At 46.2% G+C, this 17695-nt stretch overlaps 1 protein-coding gene across 6 annotated transcripts in view; it reads right to left on the reverse strand.

The window, feature by feature from the left end:
* Positions 1 to 17695, reverse strand: part of STX1B (syntaxin 1B) — a 91423-nt gene that overhangs the window by 72521 nt on the left and 1207 nt on the right. For 4 of the 6 annotated variants that reach the window (XM_061588535.1, XM_061588537.1, XM_061588536.1 and 1 more), the window contains exons 2-6: positions 13653 to 13802; positions 12347 to 12435; positions 8542 to 8637; positions 6335 to 6453; positions 1312 to 1557 (exon numbers count right to left, since the gene is read on the reverse strand). In XM_061588535.1, coding sequence (XP_061444519.1) covers positions 1312 to 1341 — 30 coding nt within the window. In that variant the 5' untranslated portion in view covers positions 1342 to 1557; positions 6335 to 6453; positions 8542 to 8637; positions 12347 to 12435; positions 13653 to 13802. Of the gene's footprint in view, positions 1 to 1311; positions 1622 to 6334; positions 6454 to 8541; positions 8638 to 12346; positions 12436 to 13652; positions 13803 to 17695 lie in introns of those variants that run through there. The other 2 variants (XM_061588533.1, XM_061588534.1) reach the window with 2 other exon arrangements.

Raw genomic sequence — 17695 nt, forward strand, 5'->3', positions numbered from 1 at the left:
ATCCCCTTGTGGGGGGATGGAGGGAGAGGGGAAAGGCAGAGAGAGAGAGAGAGAGAGAGAGGAGACTAGAGCCAAGGATTTGCTGCGCGTCTCCAGGCTTCAATAGAAATGAAAGTCACATCCTATCTCAGCAAACCAGAAAATGGATGGGGTGGGGGAGAAGGCAGACTGGAGCACAGCGGTTCATGTACAAGGGGCTGTCTTACAGAACGCGGAGGGGGGGATCCTGGAAATTATTTCAACGGCCTCCCCTTAGACCTGTCTCTAACACATCAATGAGTGATTGCTTCAAGCTAATCAGAAAATGGCATTATTATGGAACACAAAACACCCTAAGCATAATACACTTTTGGCTTTTTGCCCCCCCCCCTGCCTTTCCCCTCCAGACAGAACCTGTCATATCCAATTGGACTTGTCATTCAGCCAGCCACCCCCTCCCCCCAAAAAAGAGGTGAGGAGACAGAAAAAGAACGTACGAATCTTTCTCCCAACAAGCTGATGGCGGGGGGGGGGAGGAGGGGGAAAGTCCCTCCTCCTGCCCACCCCCCCTCCACTCACACACTTCCTGAAATAGTTGACGCCTTAAGGGTTATTCCTTTCTCTCCAATCCCCCACTCCTCCTCCCCTTGGGGAGGGGATGGATCGGGTGACCTATAAAAAAATAACTGTCTTTCCCCACACACACACAAACATTTCTATTGACATACATTGGCTGGGGAAGAAGGTTTAAAATGAGAGATTTAAACCTTCCCCTTACTCCAGAAGAAATAATTGCCTGAATATATATCCATTCCCGAGTTTTACCCCATATTTCAGAGGGGATTGGAACTACCTATAGAAACCTTCCCTGATCACACGTATCCCCATGCGTTGATATGACATCCTTCACTGGAGAGGAGAGATTTCAACCTTCTGGAAACGCAACCAGCAGCCTTTTTGCTTGGCTTGTTGCGAGATAAGTCCCCCTCCCCAAGCCAAGTCCAACCCTCCCCCATCTTGGAAACCTGAATCTTTCTCCCCACAGTGGAACCTCCCCCCACAATAATCTGACCATCTCTCCCCCCCTCTGTGGTCACAATTTAGACATATAATGATCCGCCTGCCACCGGATCCTTGGCTGTTAGTGATGATTCAATAACAGCACTGCTTTTATGTTAGGGGGTATCAGACAGACCTTGGAAGGGTACTGCTGATCACCCCACTTGCATCTCTTCCGGGGGGGGGCGACTGGGAGGGGGAAGAGACAGAGGCAAGGGCCGCCAGGCATTTGAGCAAGGTAGAAGACAAGAAAAAAGGAAAATTGCATCTTACACTTCTCAACTCCTGGGTGCGATCCTTCATTGCGCTTCCTCGCGACGCTGCGGGTCCTCAGTGGGCTTTCTCCCCCACCCTCCCTGTGGCACAGCAGACAGACACGGTGGCTGGCGAGGACCCCTCTTCTCTGGGGCAGAGGAGAAAGCTGCGGGGACGGAGGGAGGGAGGGCTGGTTACTGGTAATTGCAGTAATGGAATAAACTGAGCTTCCCTGCTCAGCCAGGCTGGGAGGAAAAAGATGCTCTGAGGATGGAAAGAGAGAGAGGTTGGTGCTGATGCAGCAGAGCAGGGTGGGAAGATGCAGGGGAGAGACAGAGAGATGCAGGGAGGGGGAAACAGAGTGGAGAGGCTGAGCATGCTCACTGTGCCCCCTCCCACCCAAGGGGCCATGGGAGTTGTAGTCTGTCACGGAAGAGGGGGCATCCTAGGCGAAGGTTGCTTTCTAAGGTGGCAGGTGCCACATCATCCGTAAGATGAAACACTGCCTGGACTCTGCATTGGAATTCTGCTAGAAAAACTGCTGCTTCCTCCTGGGGAATTGACTTGAGATTACTTAACACAGACTTAAGTCATCTGGGCTCCTACTGGGAGGAAGGGTGGAATATAAATCTAATAAATTAATAAATAATGTATTTCCTGGGGCAGAGAGGCCAGTGGGGAAGGAAGGGGGAGAGAAGAGTGGGATGGTCTGGGTGCACCTGAGGTTCCTGCAGGACCACAGAAGATAAGCAGGCATGGACCCAGTCAGAAAGTTGGGTGGGAGACCACCATAGCCACATAGAGAAGAGGGATGTAAGCATCATAAATATTAACATACGCACGGACTCAGATCCACAAAAGTGTATCCCATAATACTTTTGGTAGTCTTTAAGAGGCTACAAAAGTCCTTATTGTTCCCTCCCCTTTTAGATCAGCTTTTATTGTGCTGATCTTAACCAGGACTGGTCCTACCATTATGCAGAATGAGGTGGAAAGGGTAGCAAATTGTTAAGATATTAAATTTATTATTATTGTATTTTTACTGCTGAGGTGGGAAAGGAAAGGCACTCATGGGATTTTTTTTGTTTTGTTTCCAATGCCAAAATAATTGGGTGCTGCGTTCCTTCCTTGACGATGGTGCCATTTGCTGTTCCGCCTCAGGACGCAAAATGTCTTGCTCCAGCCCTGCTCATCACCAGGGTGGTCAAAGAGGGATAAAAAGGGAGTGGGATGAGGAATGGTCAGTTCTTTTCAACATGTGCTTATGGAAGGGATCCCAACCCATTTAGGGTTGTGAATGTGGAACCAATGTGCATGTGTGTTGGGGTCAGTTGCACTGGGTGAATTAATACAAAATACAAGGATGTGATCTTCTGTGTGGCATCCAGTTCCATCCTCACAATCCCTTATACCGATTTGAATCTCCACTTCACCCACAAGTGTAGGGTAGGAAAAGAGACTGTATACTTTTGCCACACGTTAGCCACTGATGTTGTGCATGCAACCAAGTAGAGACTTCTAAACTGTAGGATTTTTGGTAGTGTGGGGGTTTGGATGTCCCTTGGAAGCTTATTATTTATTTTATTTATTAAAGAATGTATAAAATGCCCTCTCTACAAAACATCACAGCAGTGCAGAGCAACATTTCAAAAAGAAACTTTAAAAGTAATACAGAACAATCATTAAAATGACTGGCTACTCAAAAACATTTTAAACAAATGCATAGGTCTGTTGGCATTTTAAAAAAAAGTATTCAAGAGATGCCTGAAAGTCAAAAGCAAGGATGCCTGCTGATTCTCCGCTGGAAGAGTGTTCCACAGCATGGGATTGGTGACACTAAATGCCTGACTTCTGGTTGAGGCCAGTTGGGGCTTCTGTAACGCAGGGGGACAACTAACAGTGCTCCTCTGGATGATCTCAGTGATGGGGCTGGAATATGAAGGCTCAGGCAGACCTTAAGATATCCTGCACCCATGTGGTCCAGAGCTTTGTATATCAACACAGGAGATTTCTCAGTCAGGTGATCAATGGTGGACAAGCTTCCCAGAAGGACAGATTGCCCAATGCTACCAGTCTTCACCTTCAGTGTGGTCACCGGGGGGGGGAGAATTTGGATGTACTCTACGGCACTTGCTCAATTTACACAGGGAGTTGGCTACGGCCAACAGATCCTGTGAGAGCCACGCATAAACTACAGTGGATTGTTCTAGAGTGGAGCAATCTCTACAATGCACACAGCTTCTTTAGTGGACTGGTTGGTGAGGAAATGGTTCACCAAAACGAGAAAGTTTGAAAAATGTAAGAACAGACTGATTAAAGAGTTAATCAAATTGTGCCGTGATCTAAATTAAATGCCCAGTAGTTGCACCAGATTAATTATTCGTATGCATAAAGCAAGTGTGAGTTTGCATATGGGGAAGCATATACAAAGTGACTAACACGGATCAAAATCTCTCCACTTCGAACATAAGCATATGCTGAAGGGGGCGAGTGGGGGGACGACCCAGACCTATCGCACTCTTTTGAATGAACCTGATTCTGAGTAGCAAGGGGTTGTATATAGTGTGCTGGGGATTAACTAATTCGTACTAAATGGCCTTGAGTACGTGCCTGGTGATGGGAGAGTTTTCTATGTATTCGTCAAGGTTTTCTGTGTCAGTGTGGGGATGTCTTAAAAATCAGTAACACTAACGTACACACGGCACCTCCACAGAGACAGATGTTATGGACCAGCTCAGCCATCTGACAGACAGGACATCTGTTGCAGGCTCTGGATCTGAATGGCATGCCCAGCTGTCAACTGGTTGTGGTATCAAGGGGCCCAGTACCAGGCTTCACAATAACTTAAAAGTCTAGTGCCAATCCTGTTCCTCCCACTCGGTTGATCCTAGGTGACAGCCTATGGCATCCCTTTCTCCAAGGCCAGAAATTTGCTACAGCAGCTGACATGAAAGGGCCACACATCTGCTAATGAACAACTTTCCATTGCTCAGGGACAGCAGAAGACAAAAGCCTAAGAAGGGCTTGCTGCTATCAGAAAGCAACAGGCAAGGAATTTTGTCTTCAATCCTGACCAAAACTAAGCCTAAGCACGTGTGTAACTGAAATGAATGCATGCCTCCATTTACCCTCACCTACCTCTGTTGCTTCCCCGTGTCAAATTTTAGATCAGTCTTCCCCAACCTGGTGCCTTCTAGATGTTTGGGGCTATAATTCCCATCCATGCCGGCTGGGGCTGATGGGAGTTGTAGTCCATAACATCTGGAAGGCACCAGGTTGTTTTAGATGGTGAACTCCTTGGGACGGAGCCCTCTCATCTTGTTATTCTGGGAAATGCCATGCATACTGATGGCAAAACAATAACAAAAATAAGTACTGGAAAGGGCTAGTTGGGCTCCTATCTCCCACCAGCAGGGTATATACAGCCTTGGCACAATAATTTACTGTGAATAATTACAACCAGGGGCACTGTAATTTTGGCATCAGCACTGCACGTGCACAGAAATTGGCACTGGGCAAGGAAGTTTGCATTCTGAGAATCTCAACTTCTTTGGGGGGAAAAAATAAGCAACTTTCTAGCCTTTAAGGATGAAAAGATTTGAAGTTTGTAGGCAATGCACTGTGAAAACTCAAAAGATGCTGGGGGAATATGATTAGATTTTCTAGTGGTCTGCGAGCTGGCCTTAAATGCCTCTTCCCACGACTAACAGAAACTGAACGTATTTTGACGAATAAGCAAATAAAACACGCCTTGCATGGTAGCGGGGTTTTTTGGTTGGGGCCAAGCTTGCTTCAGCTTTGCACAGACTTTTTTTGGAATTATAATGATCGTTAACATCAGCACCACCATAATAGTGGAGAACATACAAAACTGGGACAGAAGGTATCCAAGAGATCACTAATCAGGCAGTGTAGCAGTGGTGTAGCAGTTGGACTTAAGGGTGGGGAATCAGGAGTTCACTACCTCTCAGCCTAATCTACTTTACAGGATTGCAATGAGCAAAAACAAAACAGAGCTTCCCCTGGAGCAAGGGAGGAATACAAATGTTGTGTGTTTTCTTTTAAAATAAATAAATAAATCAGATCAAGCTATATTTGTCCTCTTTGGTCCCACTAGGGCAAAGTACGCAAAGAGAGAGAGACAAGACAGTGTATACGTTCGGTGGCTGTGGCAATACAGTTGCTTGCCATCCGCTCTGGAGTTTGGCCCACTGATCTCTTTCCCCTCAAAGTGGCCAGACAAACGGTAAGCTTGGGCCTGGGCGACACATAGCAGCTGAGCGAGACAGTCAAGTGGAAGAGTGAGGTGGAAGAATGTTCTGCACCACTTCGGGCAGCAGATGGCTGGCCGTAGTTCTGAGTGATCCTCTATATCAAAAATGCCTTGCATATAGAAAATCAGTACAGCAGGCAAACAGCTGGGGTTGCTTTTCTCCACGCTGTGCTAGTTTTCTGTCTGCAGGGTGGTTTGTATATGGAGGAGCATTTAAAGTCAAAACCAATCATCTAAGTACATAAGAAAAGTCCTGTTGGATCCGGCCAGTCACCCATCTAGTCCAGCATCCTGTTCTCACATTGGCCAGCCAGATGCCTATGGGAAGCCTGCAAGCAGGACCTGAGTGTTAACAGCAACTCTTGTGATTCACAGGAACTGGTATAACCTGAACCTGTGGTGAGGTTTAAGGGGACGATCTGTAGCTCAGTGGTACTGGTTTGGTGCAGAAGGTCCCAGGTTCAACCCCTGGCATCTCCAAGTAACGCTGGGAATGCCCCCTGTCTAAAACCCTAGAAAGCCACTGCCAGTCAGTACAGACAGGATTGAGCTAGGTGGACCAATGGTCTGACCCATTATATGGCAGATGCCTGTTCCACCTTACTCTCCTGCATGTTGCTATAACCACTAATTTACACTTTATACGTAAACCCAGCGCATTCCATAACACCATCGGTGATATTCTTTCACCACTTAATTGTAAGGGCCCTGCGGGGGGCAGAATTCGAAGCACTTTCAGGCCTGTCCAGGCATGTTTTGCTGGCATACCAAAGGACCTGTATTGCTGGTATGTGTGGCCATGTGTGTGTGCAGTACTGTCCTCTGGTTGATGAGTGTCCCAGTCATGGATGTGTCTCTGGCCGCATGACAGAATGCAGCACTGCCGCCTACAGGGAAGAACAAAAACCACAATCGGCATGAGTGAGTTTGTTATACATGAGATTGCGCATCTGTGAAACTGGGGAGGGGGGAAGGCTGCTGGTTGCATAATTGTGCACGTTTATGCCTGCGAATTGGAGGGCAACATAACGATGGGGCCGCATGTAAAAATAATCTAGGAAATGGCTAAAGGGGCTAGAGAAAGGCTGACTGGATAGAGGCTAATCATTTGCTGGAGCTCAGCTCCAGAATCTGTTCTCAGCAGGTGAGGGGGCAATGGTTTGATGAGCAGATCCTTGGGAGGTGAGGGGGTGGATTGGGCTTACAAACTTCTGCAAAAACACCTTCCAGCCTGTACGTGAAATGCAGCTGCTGGAAGACCACAGCCACTAGCTCCAGAATGTTTACAGGGTAAGGAAAACTTTTTCTAAAAAAACCTAAATATTTTCCTTAAAGAAGCAGCAAAGAACGATGTCGCCATGGCTCAGTGGTTCCCAAACATTTTCCCCACAGACCACATGAAAATTCCTGGGGGTCTTGTCAGTTCACATAAGATTTTTCTGCCTGCCATAGCAGCTGTAATGCGCTGTGCTAGGTGCTGTATGACGTTTAATTGTATTTTTAAGGCTGCTTTTATTTCTTACATTGTATTTTATTATTCTACAATTAGCATCCTATACAATTCAAATTGTAATACAATAAAATACACTATAAGAAATAAAAGCAGCAATAAAATACAGTTAAAAATCAATATGAATATTTAATGTGGACATGCTGTGGACCACCTGGATGAAGCTCATGGACCACTGGAGGTTCATAGATCTCCCTTTGGGAACCTCTGCCGTGTGTGTGTGTTATGTGCTTTCAAGTCGACTACGACTTATGGCGACCCCATGAATCAGCAACCTCCAACAGCATCTATTGTAAACCACCCTGTTCAGATCTTGTAAGTTCAGGTCTGTGGCTTCCTTATGGAATCAATCCATCTCTTGTTTGGTCTTCCTCTTTTTCTACCCCCTTCTGTTTTTCCTGGCATTATTGTCTTAGGTGAGTGCAAAAAACCCTCATAATTACAACTGACTCAATCGTGCCAGTTGCAAAAAATAAACAAAACCATGTTCTAATTTATACTCAGGTCTTATATCCTGCACAACAGATTGGTTTATTTATTATACTTGTAAACCGCCCCATAGCCGAAGCTCTCTGACAAAGACTGTTTGATATCTGAAGTTGTTTTTCTTTAAAAAAAAAACACCAAGATCTTCAAAAGATAGTTCATGTCATACGTTTCGGTGGCTTGGTCCAGGCACCTTCACTCTCCTCTCTCTTCAGGCCCAGAAGGAAGAGACTGGAAGCCTCCATTTCTAATTTTCAGCAAATTCCAATACGGGGCAGAAGTGTGATTTGTTTAAACTCTAATTATGAAGAACAAACCAGATCAAACTGTGGTTTTAGACCCTGGTTTGTCCACTGACAAACCACAGAGTTAGGACACCACAAGGAACATTTGTTACTTCTTCCAGTCTCTTCCTTGTGGCCACAAAAAGAGAAATGGGGAGAATACGAGCACGAGATGTGCTGGGGCTCATTCCTGGCTTCCTATTATGCCTAAATAGACCACCATATCCCAAACCTTTACCAACCGATCCTTTTAGGGTGGAGAAGTTCAGGACATGCAGTGGTGGCTGCTCCATTGGGGCAAAAGAGGCACTGCCCCATCAACTTCAGTCTCCCCTCAGTCAGCCCCCACCTGCCTGCCTTATGACTTACAGCCAGTCAGGGGGCAGCTCTGCCTTTCATTGGCTCCTGACTGGCCTCGCTCTGGGGGATCTAGGATCAAACCACAACACAACATGAACTGATTACTTGCAAAGACCTCCCCCCCGCCCCCCCACCCTGCTTCTTCTTCCATTGCCCTGTCTATTTCAGTTCCCTCCATCCCTGGTTTCCCCCTCCCCCCCACCTTCTGTCCCTCTGGGCTCCCCCCCCCCGACTGCATGAAATTAGGCCCATTGCCCACAGGTTGCCCACACCTTTGTACTTGGGATTGGCAACTGCTGTCCCCTGGGCCATATTTCCCCCCCATCCCCACTCACAGTTGTCTCTTTTGTGGTTCCGATTCTGACACTCCTCCAGATTTCTAGCCCTGGATCCTTTTGCCTGGGATATGACATTGTTTGTAATCCACAGGGCTATAATTTAAAACAAAAGAAATCTATAAATAAAGCACACAAAGCAAAAACAAAAATCTTTGCCTAGTGCTGCGTGGGTGGTATATGTCACACGCAGGCTGCAAGAACCAGGATGGTGTAGGCACTGCAGCGCAGCCTTGAAGGAAGTCCACAAAGGTCACTAGTCCACAAGAATTTTTATTAGCCTGCTGTCCACACACACTTACATTAGGGATTTGGGGTGCATCGACAGCTTGAGAGAAGAAGGAAAAAAGCTCTCTACTATCTTCCAATTGACAAAAGCTTCTTTGCCAAGTCAGTGGCTGTTTACAAACCTGGCATAGTGAACTCTCTTAGCCTTGGAGCGAGGAGACTCTGGGTTCAAATCTCCACTGAGCCAGTGGCCTTTGACAAGAGGCTACCTCTTATCTAACAGGGTTGTTGTGAGGTTTGCAATGTTTCCAGGTTTGGTCCAGATTTTTCAAGACTTCAGGCTCCTTTTCAGGGTCTCCAGGAGAAAGAGGAAAATCTTAGGACAAGAAGCCAAAATGAAGGGGAGAGGCTATTCTTTTCAGGGCTTCTGCTATGCCCTGCCCCAGTTCCATCAAGCTCAACCCCTAAGGCACAGGCAAGCTCTTCCTCTGAATCATCAGATGCCACCCTCTGCCCTGCCTAGGTGCCACTAGTTCCACCTGTACTGTACCACCCACTGATCTGACAGACACTGCCCTTTCACTCCCAAGCTCCACCCCCTCAGAGTCTCAAGGTCTGAGACCTCCTCGCCCCGAGATCCTTCGAGGAGAGTTAGAATCCAAACGTGCTTCATAGTGAAAGAATCCCACAAGCTACCTAAAAAAATGCACCAACACTTGGAATCTCAGCTCTTGTTTCTTTTAAACAATGATTCTGGCTTCCACAAGTGGGACACTGAGTTTGAAACTGGGGTGGCAGCATGTTCCAGGGCTCTTTTCAGTCCAAAGATACGTGAAGAGTTCAAATCTGATGCTTTCTAAGCCTGTCTTGCAACTGCGAATGCACGTGCCCGCGGGCAGGGTGGGGGAAGAGAAAGGATCATGATTCTCAGCCTGCTGGGAGTCAAGCACATTGAGGCCTACCCCAGTTGGCAGGAAGGTTCCACTGCTGATTGAAAAACGTGTCGCGGTTCCCAACTTGCCAGGAATAGTTTCCTGAAAATGAAAGAGCACAGGGCGTGGTGCCAAAAATGCACAACTCATGCAGAAGGACTGCAGTCAGACACCAGGGGGAGGTTTCCTCTTCTTTAGGCAATAACAAGAAGCATTGGCCTCAGGAGTCAGATTTGGGGAGGGGGGCATTAAAGGTGGCATGGTATACCCTTTATCTGTTTCACAGGGGGCAATGTGGGCAAGCTTTAACACCACAGCTCTCATTCTTAAAGAGTACTCCTGAGCTGCCCCGTGCTTCACAGCCTCTTGCTGCTGAATGCTGTGCATTGCCCGAGTTGGACTGCATTCTTTTGCTCTGCAAATGGCTCTTTTCCACAGACGTAAAAATCAGAAACATGTTTGGCCCTTTGGTTAAAGATAGCCTGGTGGGATGGGGTGGAGTGAGGAAGAGTCTAATGGTCCTACAAAAGGGTTGTCAACAGTTCAAGACACACCTTGGCAGCTGCCATGTGCACACTGGCAGGCAATGTGCAGCACGGCACATCTTCAATGCTTGTGTGCAGGCATTCATCTGCATGCATGCTAGAGACAAAATACGTCCATTCCTCACTCTGAGATTTAACTGCCTGAGACTCTGGGAAGGAAGCCGACCCCTGAAGAATGACAACTGTAGCAAAAAAATTCTAACGTCCAGCCCCCAGACACACACAAACAGGGGCTAAATAGGTAGAGTTGGAGCATGTAGCATCGCAGCAGACAGACAGATCTGACCTATAGGGCACAATCCTTCTGCCAACCCCAAAAGTTCTCCAATGCAAGACTACTGAAAAGAACCAGAACCTGAGACAAAAGCTATGATGCTCTTGCACAATGAGGCTCGTACAGGAAAACATCCCAGTGGAGTGTGCCCCACAAGCATTTTATGGGAGCAGGGGAAGGGGGGGAAACAACGCAATCTGGTGTTTTTCATCCTAAGAATGTCATCTTGGACCGACCTCTTATTCTCACAGACGCAGACCCACCAATAAAGGCTTGGGCCAGACATACGCCAGCCCATAGCCATGTCACATCAACTGCATTTCCCATTTAAACATCACAAGTGCATGTGAGATGACTCAGAAGAAAGTCAATGGGAGTTACTCCCTTGTGTGTTTAGGACTGCAGCCGTGGTAGAGGATCCCCCCCCACACTGCAGGATGCAACTCCCCCTGTCTTGCTTCTCCTCCTCGTCCTCCTCCCTATCCCCTATCCCTCCTCTGCCTTGGCTGCAGGGATCCATTCATCCCTGTTCCCGTCACGGAGCTTTGCAACCTCCTGAGTCACTGGCTGCGCTATTGACACAGACAGACAGGGCAGGCTGCCAAGGCAGCCAGCAAAGGGACTGGCCTGACGCACGGATGGAGCCAACAAAGCTGCTTCGGTCCTCCAAGCAACAAAAGAGCCCCTCCATCTGCAAAGCACGGGGGGGGGGAAAGCTCACCACCACTAACCTCCCCCCTGCCCATAAATCTAGCTGTTATATTTTTAAAAAAACTATATCAGCCCACTGCCCTGAAAGACAGGATGGGAGGGTTGCCTCTCTCCGGGGTCTGTTTCTTTGTGATGTAAAAGGGAAGGAGCACTGGAGACTGGTGTCTTTGGAAATCTCTGCCTATTTACACATCTGCAAGGAGACCCCAAAAGCAGGCAGCACAACAGCTAATCCTGCATCAGATTTTCAAAGAGGAATATTTACAGTGCAGAGAGAGAGACACCAAGGCTACAACCCACACCTCAGATGTTCACTAAAACTCCTAATACTCCAGGTTCCTCCAACTGCTGAAAATCAAGTTACATCTTTTTTGGCCCACATCCCAGCACCAAGAGAGCACTCATCTTAGATCCCACACTGCACGTAGACTGCTAATTAAGGAAACATCTCCTATCAGCTAATTCCCATTGAGGAAATAGCAACTGATCCTCCTGGACTATCAGCCCAACAAAAGATGGTAGACCCATATCTGGTTTATTTTAAACAGGCCTTAAAGACTCATCTATTTGTCGTGCCCTTTAATTGAGGCCACGTGGGGTTAATTTAGGATGCTGGAGGTGGTTCTGTAGGCTTAGATGAGCTATTTTTGTTGTTATGCTGGTTCTTTTTTTATGTAATTGGATATTTTAAGGGTTTTTAATGTTTTACTGCTTTATATTTTTATTTGATGATAAAACCTCTTTGAGAGGCAGTTTTGTCTAAAAAGTGGCTAGAAGCCTTTTAAATTAAATAAATTCACACAAAGTAAGGGGAGGAGAGCCTGGCTGGGAGTCCAGAGTCTGTGAGTTCAAATCCCCGCTCATGTCTCCTGGGTGTCAAGGGCCAGCTAAAGATCACCCCCACAGGGAGTGGCTCAGGGGTTATGTGCCCTGCCACCTGTGCAGCCATGGGCAAGCTGCATAGTCCCAAGGAGCCCAGTTGCCCCCCAGCTGGCAGTTGTGGACAAGGAAGGGGCTGGGTTGTGCAGCTGTGGCAAGCTGAGCAGGCCCTAGCCAGCTGGGGAGGACTAGCCTCAGAGGGAGGCAATGGTCAACCCCCTCTGAATACCGCTTACCGTGAAAACCCTGTTCATAGGGTAGCCAGAAGTCGGGATCAACTTAAAGGCAGTCCATTTCCATTTTCAAGGCCACCTTTGAAATAAAACTTTAAAAAGAGAAATCCTGATGGATCAGGCCATATTACTCTGAATAACAGAAATAACATTAAAATAACTTCCCTAAGAAGATAGTGTGGTTGCAGGCATAACATGGAGACAAGATTTACCCTGGATTATGGACTAGAGACCATCGTCATACAGCAGAGGTGGACAACCTCTGGTCCACTGGTAAAATTAGTCCCAGAAGAGGCTCTAGTTTGGCCTGCCATAAGGCTGTATCCCCAAGCCATGCCTACCTGCCCCATTCCTGGCGTCACATGTGATGTCAGGTGAGGGCCAGGTAAAGATGCAGCTGCCAATGCACAACTGAGAGCCTTAAACATGCTCCCTTGGGCATTGGCAGCTGATTGGTGGTGAGAGCAAGCCAGCTAGGAGCAGCTGTGGTACTGATCTCAGCTGAAAAGATCCCAGCAGAAAACTGGAGCTTGAAGCAAGTGCCTATCAATTCACCTTTTCCGCTGAGATCAGTAGTACAGCTGCTCCCATCAACTGATAGCCACTCAGTTCAAGCTCCCGGGGATCAACTGAGTTACCCACAGGGAACTCTGTTGCCGGCCGGTCCTTGAAGGGCTCTTTGCAAGCCTTCAAAGAAACTCTTCAAAGCACCAGGCAGGGCTTGCAAAGACCCTGGCGCAGTGCTGTGAATTGCTGCCGGTCAGCTGACCGCCAGCGCTTCAAAGCACTGTGCCAGGGTCTTTGCAAGCCCTGCCCGCTGCTCTGAAGTCCTGATGACTGTTGGCACTTCAAAGGCCCCCATCACCAGATGTTATTTTCTTTTCTTTATTATTTAAAATTTTAAATGTTACATAGAAAAATACTTAATACCCAATCAGAAAAAGCTGGGGGGGAAGAAGCAAAATAAAGGAAAAGAAAGAAAGGAACAAGGTGACATACAGATCATGATCAAGGAATAACCAAGGAAGATGCTAAAGCTGCACAATATTATAGAGCAGCCTTTCTCACCCAGTGTGCCTCCAGATGTTGTTGGACCACAAGTCCCATCAGCCTCAGCCAGCATTGCCAATGGCTGAGGCTGATGGGAGTTGTGGTCCAACAACATCTGGAGGCACACCGGTTAGGAAAGGCTGTTATAGAGTATTAACCATAAACATAAGATAATAATTACTAAAACAAGGATGTGATTTCCTGTGTCTATTATTCCAAAAATGAATAAAACTTGTCTACCTATCCTTGAACTCCATACCTCTTGAGAATCCATTCCTTGTCAGTTAGCTTATCCATAATTGCCACTCATTTTTAACAGGCGGCTGCACCACTTTCCGCCTTCTGGCCCCGGTAATTTTTGCTGCCACAGTCATTGTAAGCACCAACAACTTATCTCTTCAGGTATAATCTGGAAAATTATTAATATCAAAGTTATTCTTAGAGGGTAACCTACTGTACCTGCTATGGTACAAACCATCTAGGACCAGTATGTAGAGACAACAGGACAGTCCCACCACATATGTTTAAGACTGGTGTTAACAACATGGTACGTCCAACACCTAAAATTATTAGCTGACAGCATTTTGTTTAAACATTCTGGTGTCAGATACCATCTAAGCATTAACTTATACTGAAACTCTCTTATTGATGAAGAATGAGACCGCTCCTCAACTGAATCCCAGATTTTTAACCAGATCTAATCCGAGATGGGATTTCCTATGTCTCTTTCCCACCTTTTCCAGGATATGGGCTCTTTAATTTTCAGGTCCAACAGCAAATTATAATTTATTGACAGCAATCTTTTCCCTCCTTCTAATGCCTTCTCCCAGTTAGTAGCATCCCAAGGATCAACGGTGGGCCTAGTAAATCAGTTAGGAGATTCCTTATTTGAAAAGACTGGAACCAGGGTAGAGACCATCCTAGTGTTTTCACAGAGATTTCCTGCCTAGTTTTCCTTGCATGATGAGGTCCCTTGTTCCTGAGACTCCTTCAGTGTCCCAAGTCAGAAAATCAGCTAGTCACATATTAGCAAAATTTGTGTCTAATAGTTGACATCCACTGTGAGACTCCCAGGTTTAAAATATGCTTAAATTTATCCCAGTAGTTGCTGTCTTACTATTATTATTATTATTAGATTATTATGTATTTATATAGCACCATCAGATGCACATGGCACGGTACATAAAATAAAATAAAAACAAGTCCCTGCCCCAAAAGGCATACAATCTAAATAAAATGAGGACAACAAAGGAATGGAGGGAAAACAAACAGAGAGCAAAGCGAGGACTTCAAATACACATACTCATCCAAATTATAGAAGAAGAAAAACCCTAAGCTGAAATTTCATAGCTGTGGAACAAAAGTTTGACTCTTTCTCTATTAGAACACCAGGGAGCAAAGAGGAGTCTACCAATTGTTCTAAATCATTTGGTACCTTAGTTTCCCCTGGGAACAGCCACAGATGTAACCATGCGATCTGGGCCACTTCATAGTAAAGTCCCAAATTTGGGACAGCAAGTCCTCCCCTTGACCTTGGACATTGTATTGTGATAAAATCTATCCTGGGGCATTTTTCCAGCCAAAGAAAGCTATCCAAGATGTTTCTACCAACTTTTCAATTGTCTGAAGTCCATAGAAACTGGCAAAACCACAAACAAATAGAAAAATCTAGAGACAATTAAGACAATTAATCTTGATAGCATTTACCCTTGCCAGCCAAGGTCAATTTAGCTCTCTCCATCAACCATCTATTGTGATGTCAGATGATTGACAGATGGGTGGTCCCATCCGCCTGTCAAATTTGGCCAAATCCAGTCCCCCCCCCCATTATGCAGCCCGTTATGAATGTGTTGCTACATTAATTAAAACTGGGGTAGTATAATGCAATGGTGGCAAGACACCAGCCTGCGGCCCTAATGAAGCCTGGCAAGGGCCCTGATTTAGCCTACAAGGCAATTTTCCCCAAACCGCACCACCTGCGGTTGATATACGATGTCAGATGTAGGGCAGGTAAAGAACCAGCTATAAAAGAACAATCAAGAGCTTAAAGTGCACCAGTAACAAGCATCTTTGTTGTCTGCTTGCAGGTGCAGTTTGATCCAAACTGTGCCTAGAACATTTTTCCTCTGCATGCTGGCTTTCCAGATAGCTTGGCCAGTCTGCGGAAGAAAAATGTCCGTTTGCAGACATAGTTTCATTTCAAACTGCACCTGTCGACAGACAAAGGGGCTCACTACCAGCACCAGTCATCTGATTGGCACTGATAGCAAGCTCCTGAAGTCATAATGACATCAGGGAATTGACAGATTGGTGTCCCTGTCCACCTGTCAAAGTGGTCCATGGGAGTGGGGTGGTCCAGATCTGGCCCACCTGCCAGATCCAGTTCTTTACATCTGTTCACCCTCTTTACTGATTGGCATGATTAACATGGGGAAGGGCCGTAGTTCATTGGTAGAGCATCTGCCTTGCATGCAGAAGGTCCAAGGTTCAGTCCCCAGTATCTCTTAAGTAGAGCTGGGGAAGACTCCTACCTGAAACCCTGGAGAGCCGCTGCTAGTCAGTGAAGGTAAGGGTCGGGGAACCTTTGGCCTCCAGATGTTGCTGAATTACAACTCTCATCATCCCTGGCCATTGGCAATGCTTGCTGAGGCTGAAGGGAGTTGTAGTTCAGCAACATCTGGAGGACCAAAAATTCCCCAACCCTGGTGTTGACAATAACCAGCAAACTGGTTTGAACGAGCAAACAGCTTCACTGTAATAAATGCCTGTCACCCTTCTGCCTCTCGAGAACTGCCGCCCCCACTAACACCACCTCTTCTTTCTTGGCAGTGTTGATAATGATTTTAGACTCCCAGCTGTCCATGGAGGCTCAGATCTCGGCAGTGAGCTGGGTGGCTTGGTACCAACTACATCTGATACGAAGGCTGCAACCCTATCTTCTGGTTCATCTGCTCCCACGGGTGATACATGCCCTGGTCTCCTCTCGCTTAGACTACTGTAATGCGCTCTATGTGGGGCTACCCTTGACAATGGTCCGGAAATTACAATTGATACAGAATGCGGCGGCACGGCTGATTAAGAACAGCCGTCGTCGTGATCACATCACTCCGGTGTTAGTAGATCTACACTGGCTGCCAATTGTTTACCGGGCCCAATTCAAGGTGTTAGTCTTGACCTTTAAAGCCCTATACGGTTTCAGCCCAGTTTATCTGAAGGAGCGCCTCCAGCATCACCAATTATGCCGCCTGACAAGATCAGCCGCACAAGACTTTCTCTCGGTTCCACCAACTAAAACAGCAAGGCTGGTACGGACCAGAGAGAGGGCATTTTCAATTGTGGCCCCCACCCTCTGGAATTCCCTCCCGTTTGATCTTCGTCATGCCCCCTCCTTAATTGGTTTCCGCCGTGCCTTGAAGACCTGGCTATTCAGGCAGGCCTACAGGATTTCTGAGATGGGTTAGTTGTTAGCGTGTTATTAACTGAAAGAATGGGTTAGATGATTGATGGTCTTATCTATTTTATATTGTATTTTATTCTTTTAATGTACGTCGCCTAGAGTGGCCGTTAATTCGGCCAGATAGGCGACTCAGAAATAAAATTTTATTTTATTATTATTGTTTCTATTTAATTTAATTTTTGTATATTGTATTGTTTATATTGTATATTACTATATTTTTATACCTGTGTTTATTTTTCTTGTAAACCGCCTTGAGGGCCTTTGGCCGAAAGGCGGAGTATAAATAAAATTTAATAATAATAATAATAATAATAATAATAATAAAGTGAGTAGATAGACCAATGGCCTTACTTGGTACAAGGCAGCTTCCTATGTTCCTAAAACAATATGATATGTGTTCAAAATGAAATAAATACACAGGCCTGCAGTGGCAAACTAGTCTGAGGCAGGGTTGCAAATTCTGCAGAAAAGAAATCCTGAAAATAAATGATAAAATAAACAGGGGCCATTTGTTCCAATCCTTATACATTATTTTATTGGGATGGCGGCGACAATATAAGTTGAGGTTAGACTACTGAAACAGGCTAGGTGTAGGGCTGCCTCTGAAGACTGTCTCAGATTATTTAATTAATGTGAAAGTTGTGAAAGCCACCGGCAGATATCTCTATTAATAAAATAAATAAAACATCATAACAAGAGACCAGCGGCCCACCTAATGAGGGTTGCCAGGTTCAGGGCCTGAGACTGATCCTGTATCTTTAGGAGAACAGAAAGTCAGCCAAGTGCAGGTGTTCCTGCAACCCTGTAATGGGAAAAATCACAAGATGGAATTCTCCCTTCCCCCT

This window comes from Rhineura floridana, chromosome 11, assembly GCF_030035675.1.
Source record: "Rhineura floridana isolate rRhiFlo1 chromosome 11, rRhiFlo1.hap2, whole genome shotgun sequence".
Classification (NCBI taxonomy): Eukaryota; Metazoa; Chordata; class Lepidosauria; order Squamata; family Rhineuridae; genus Rhineura; species Rhineura floridana.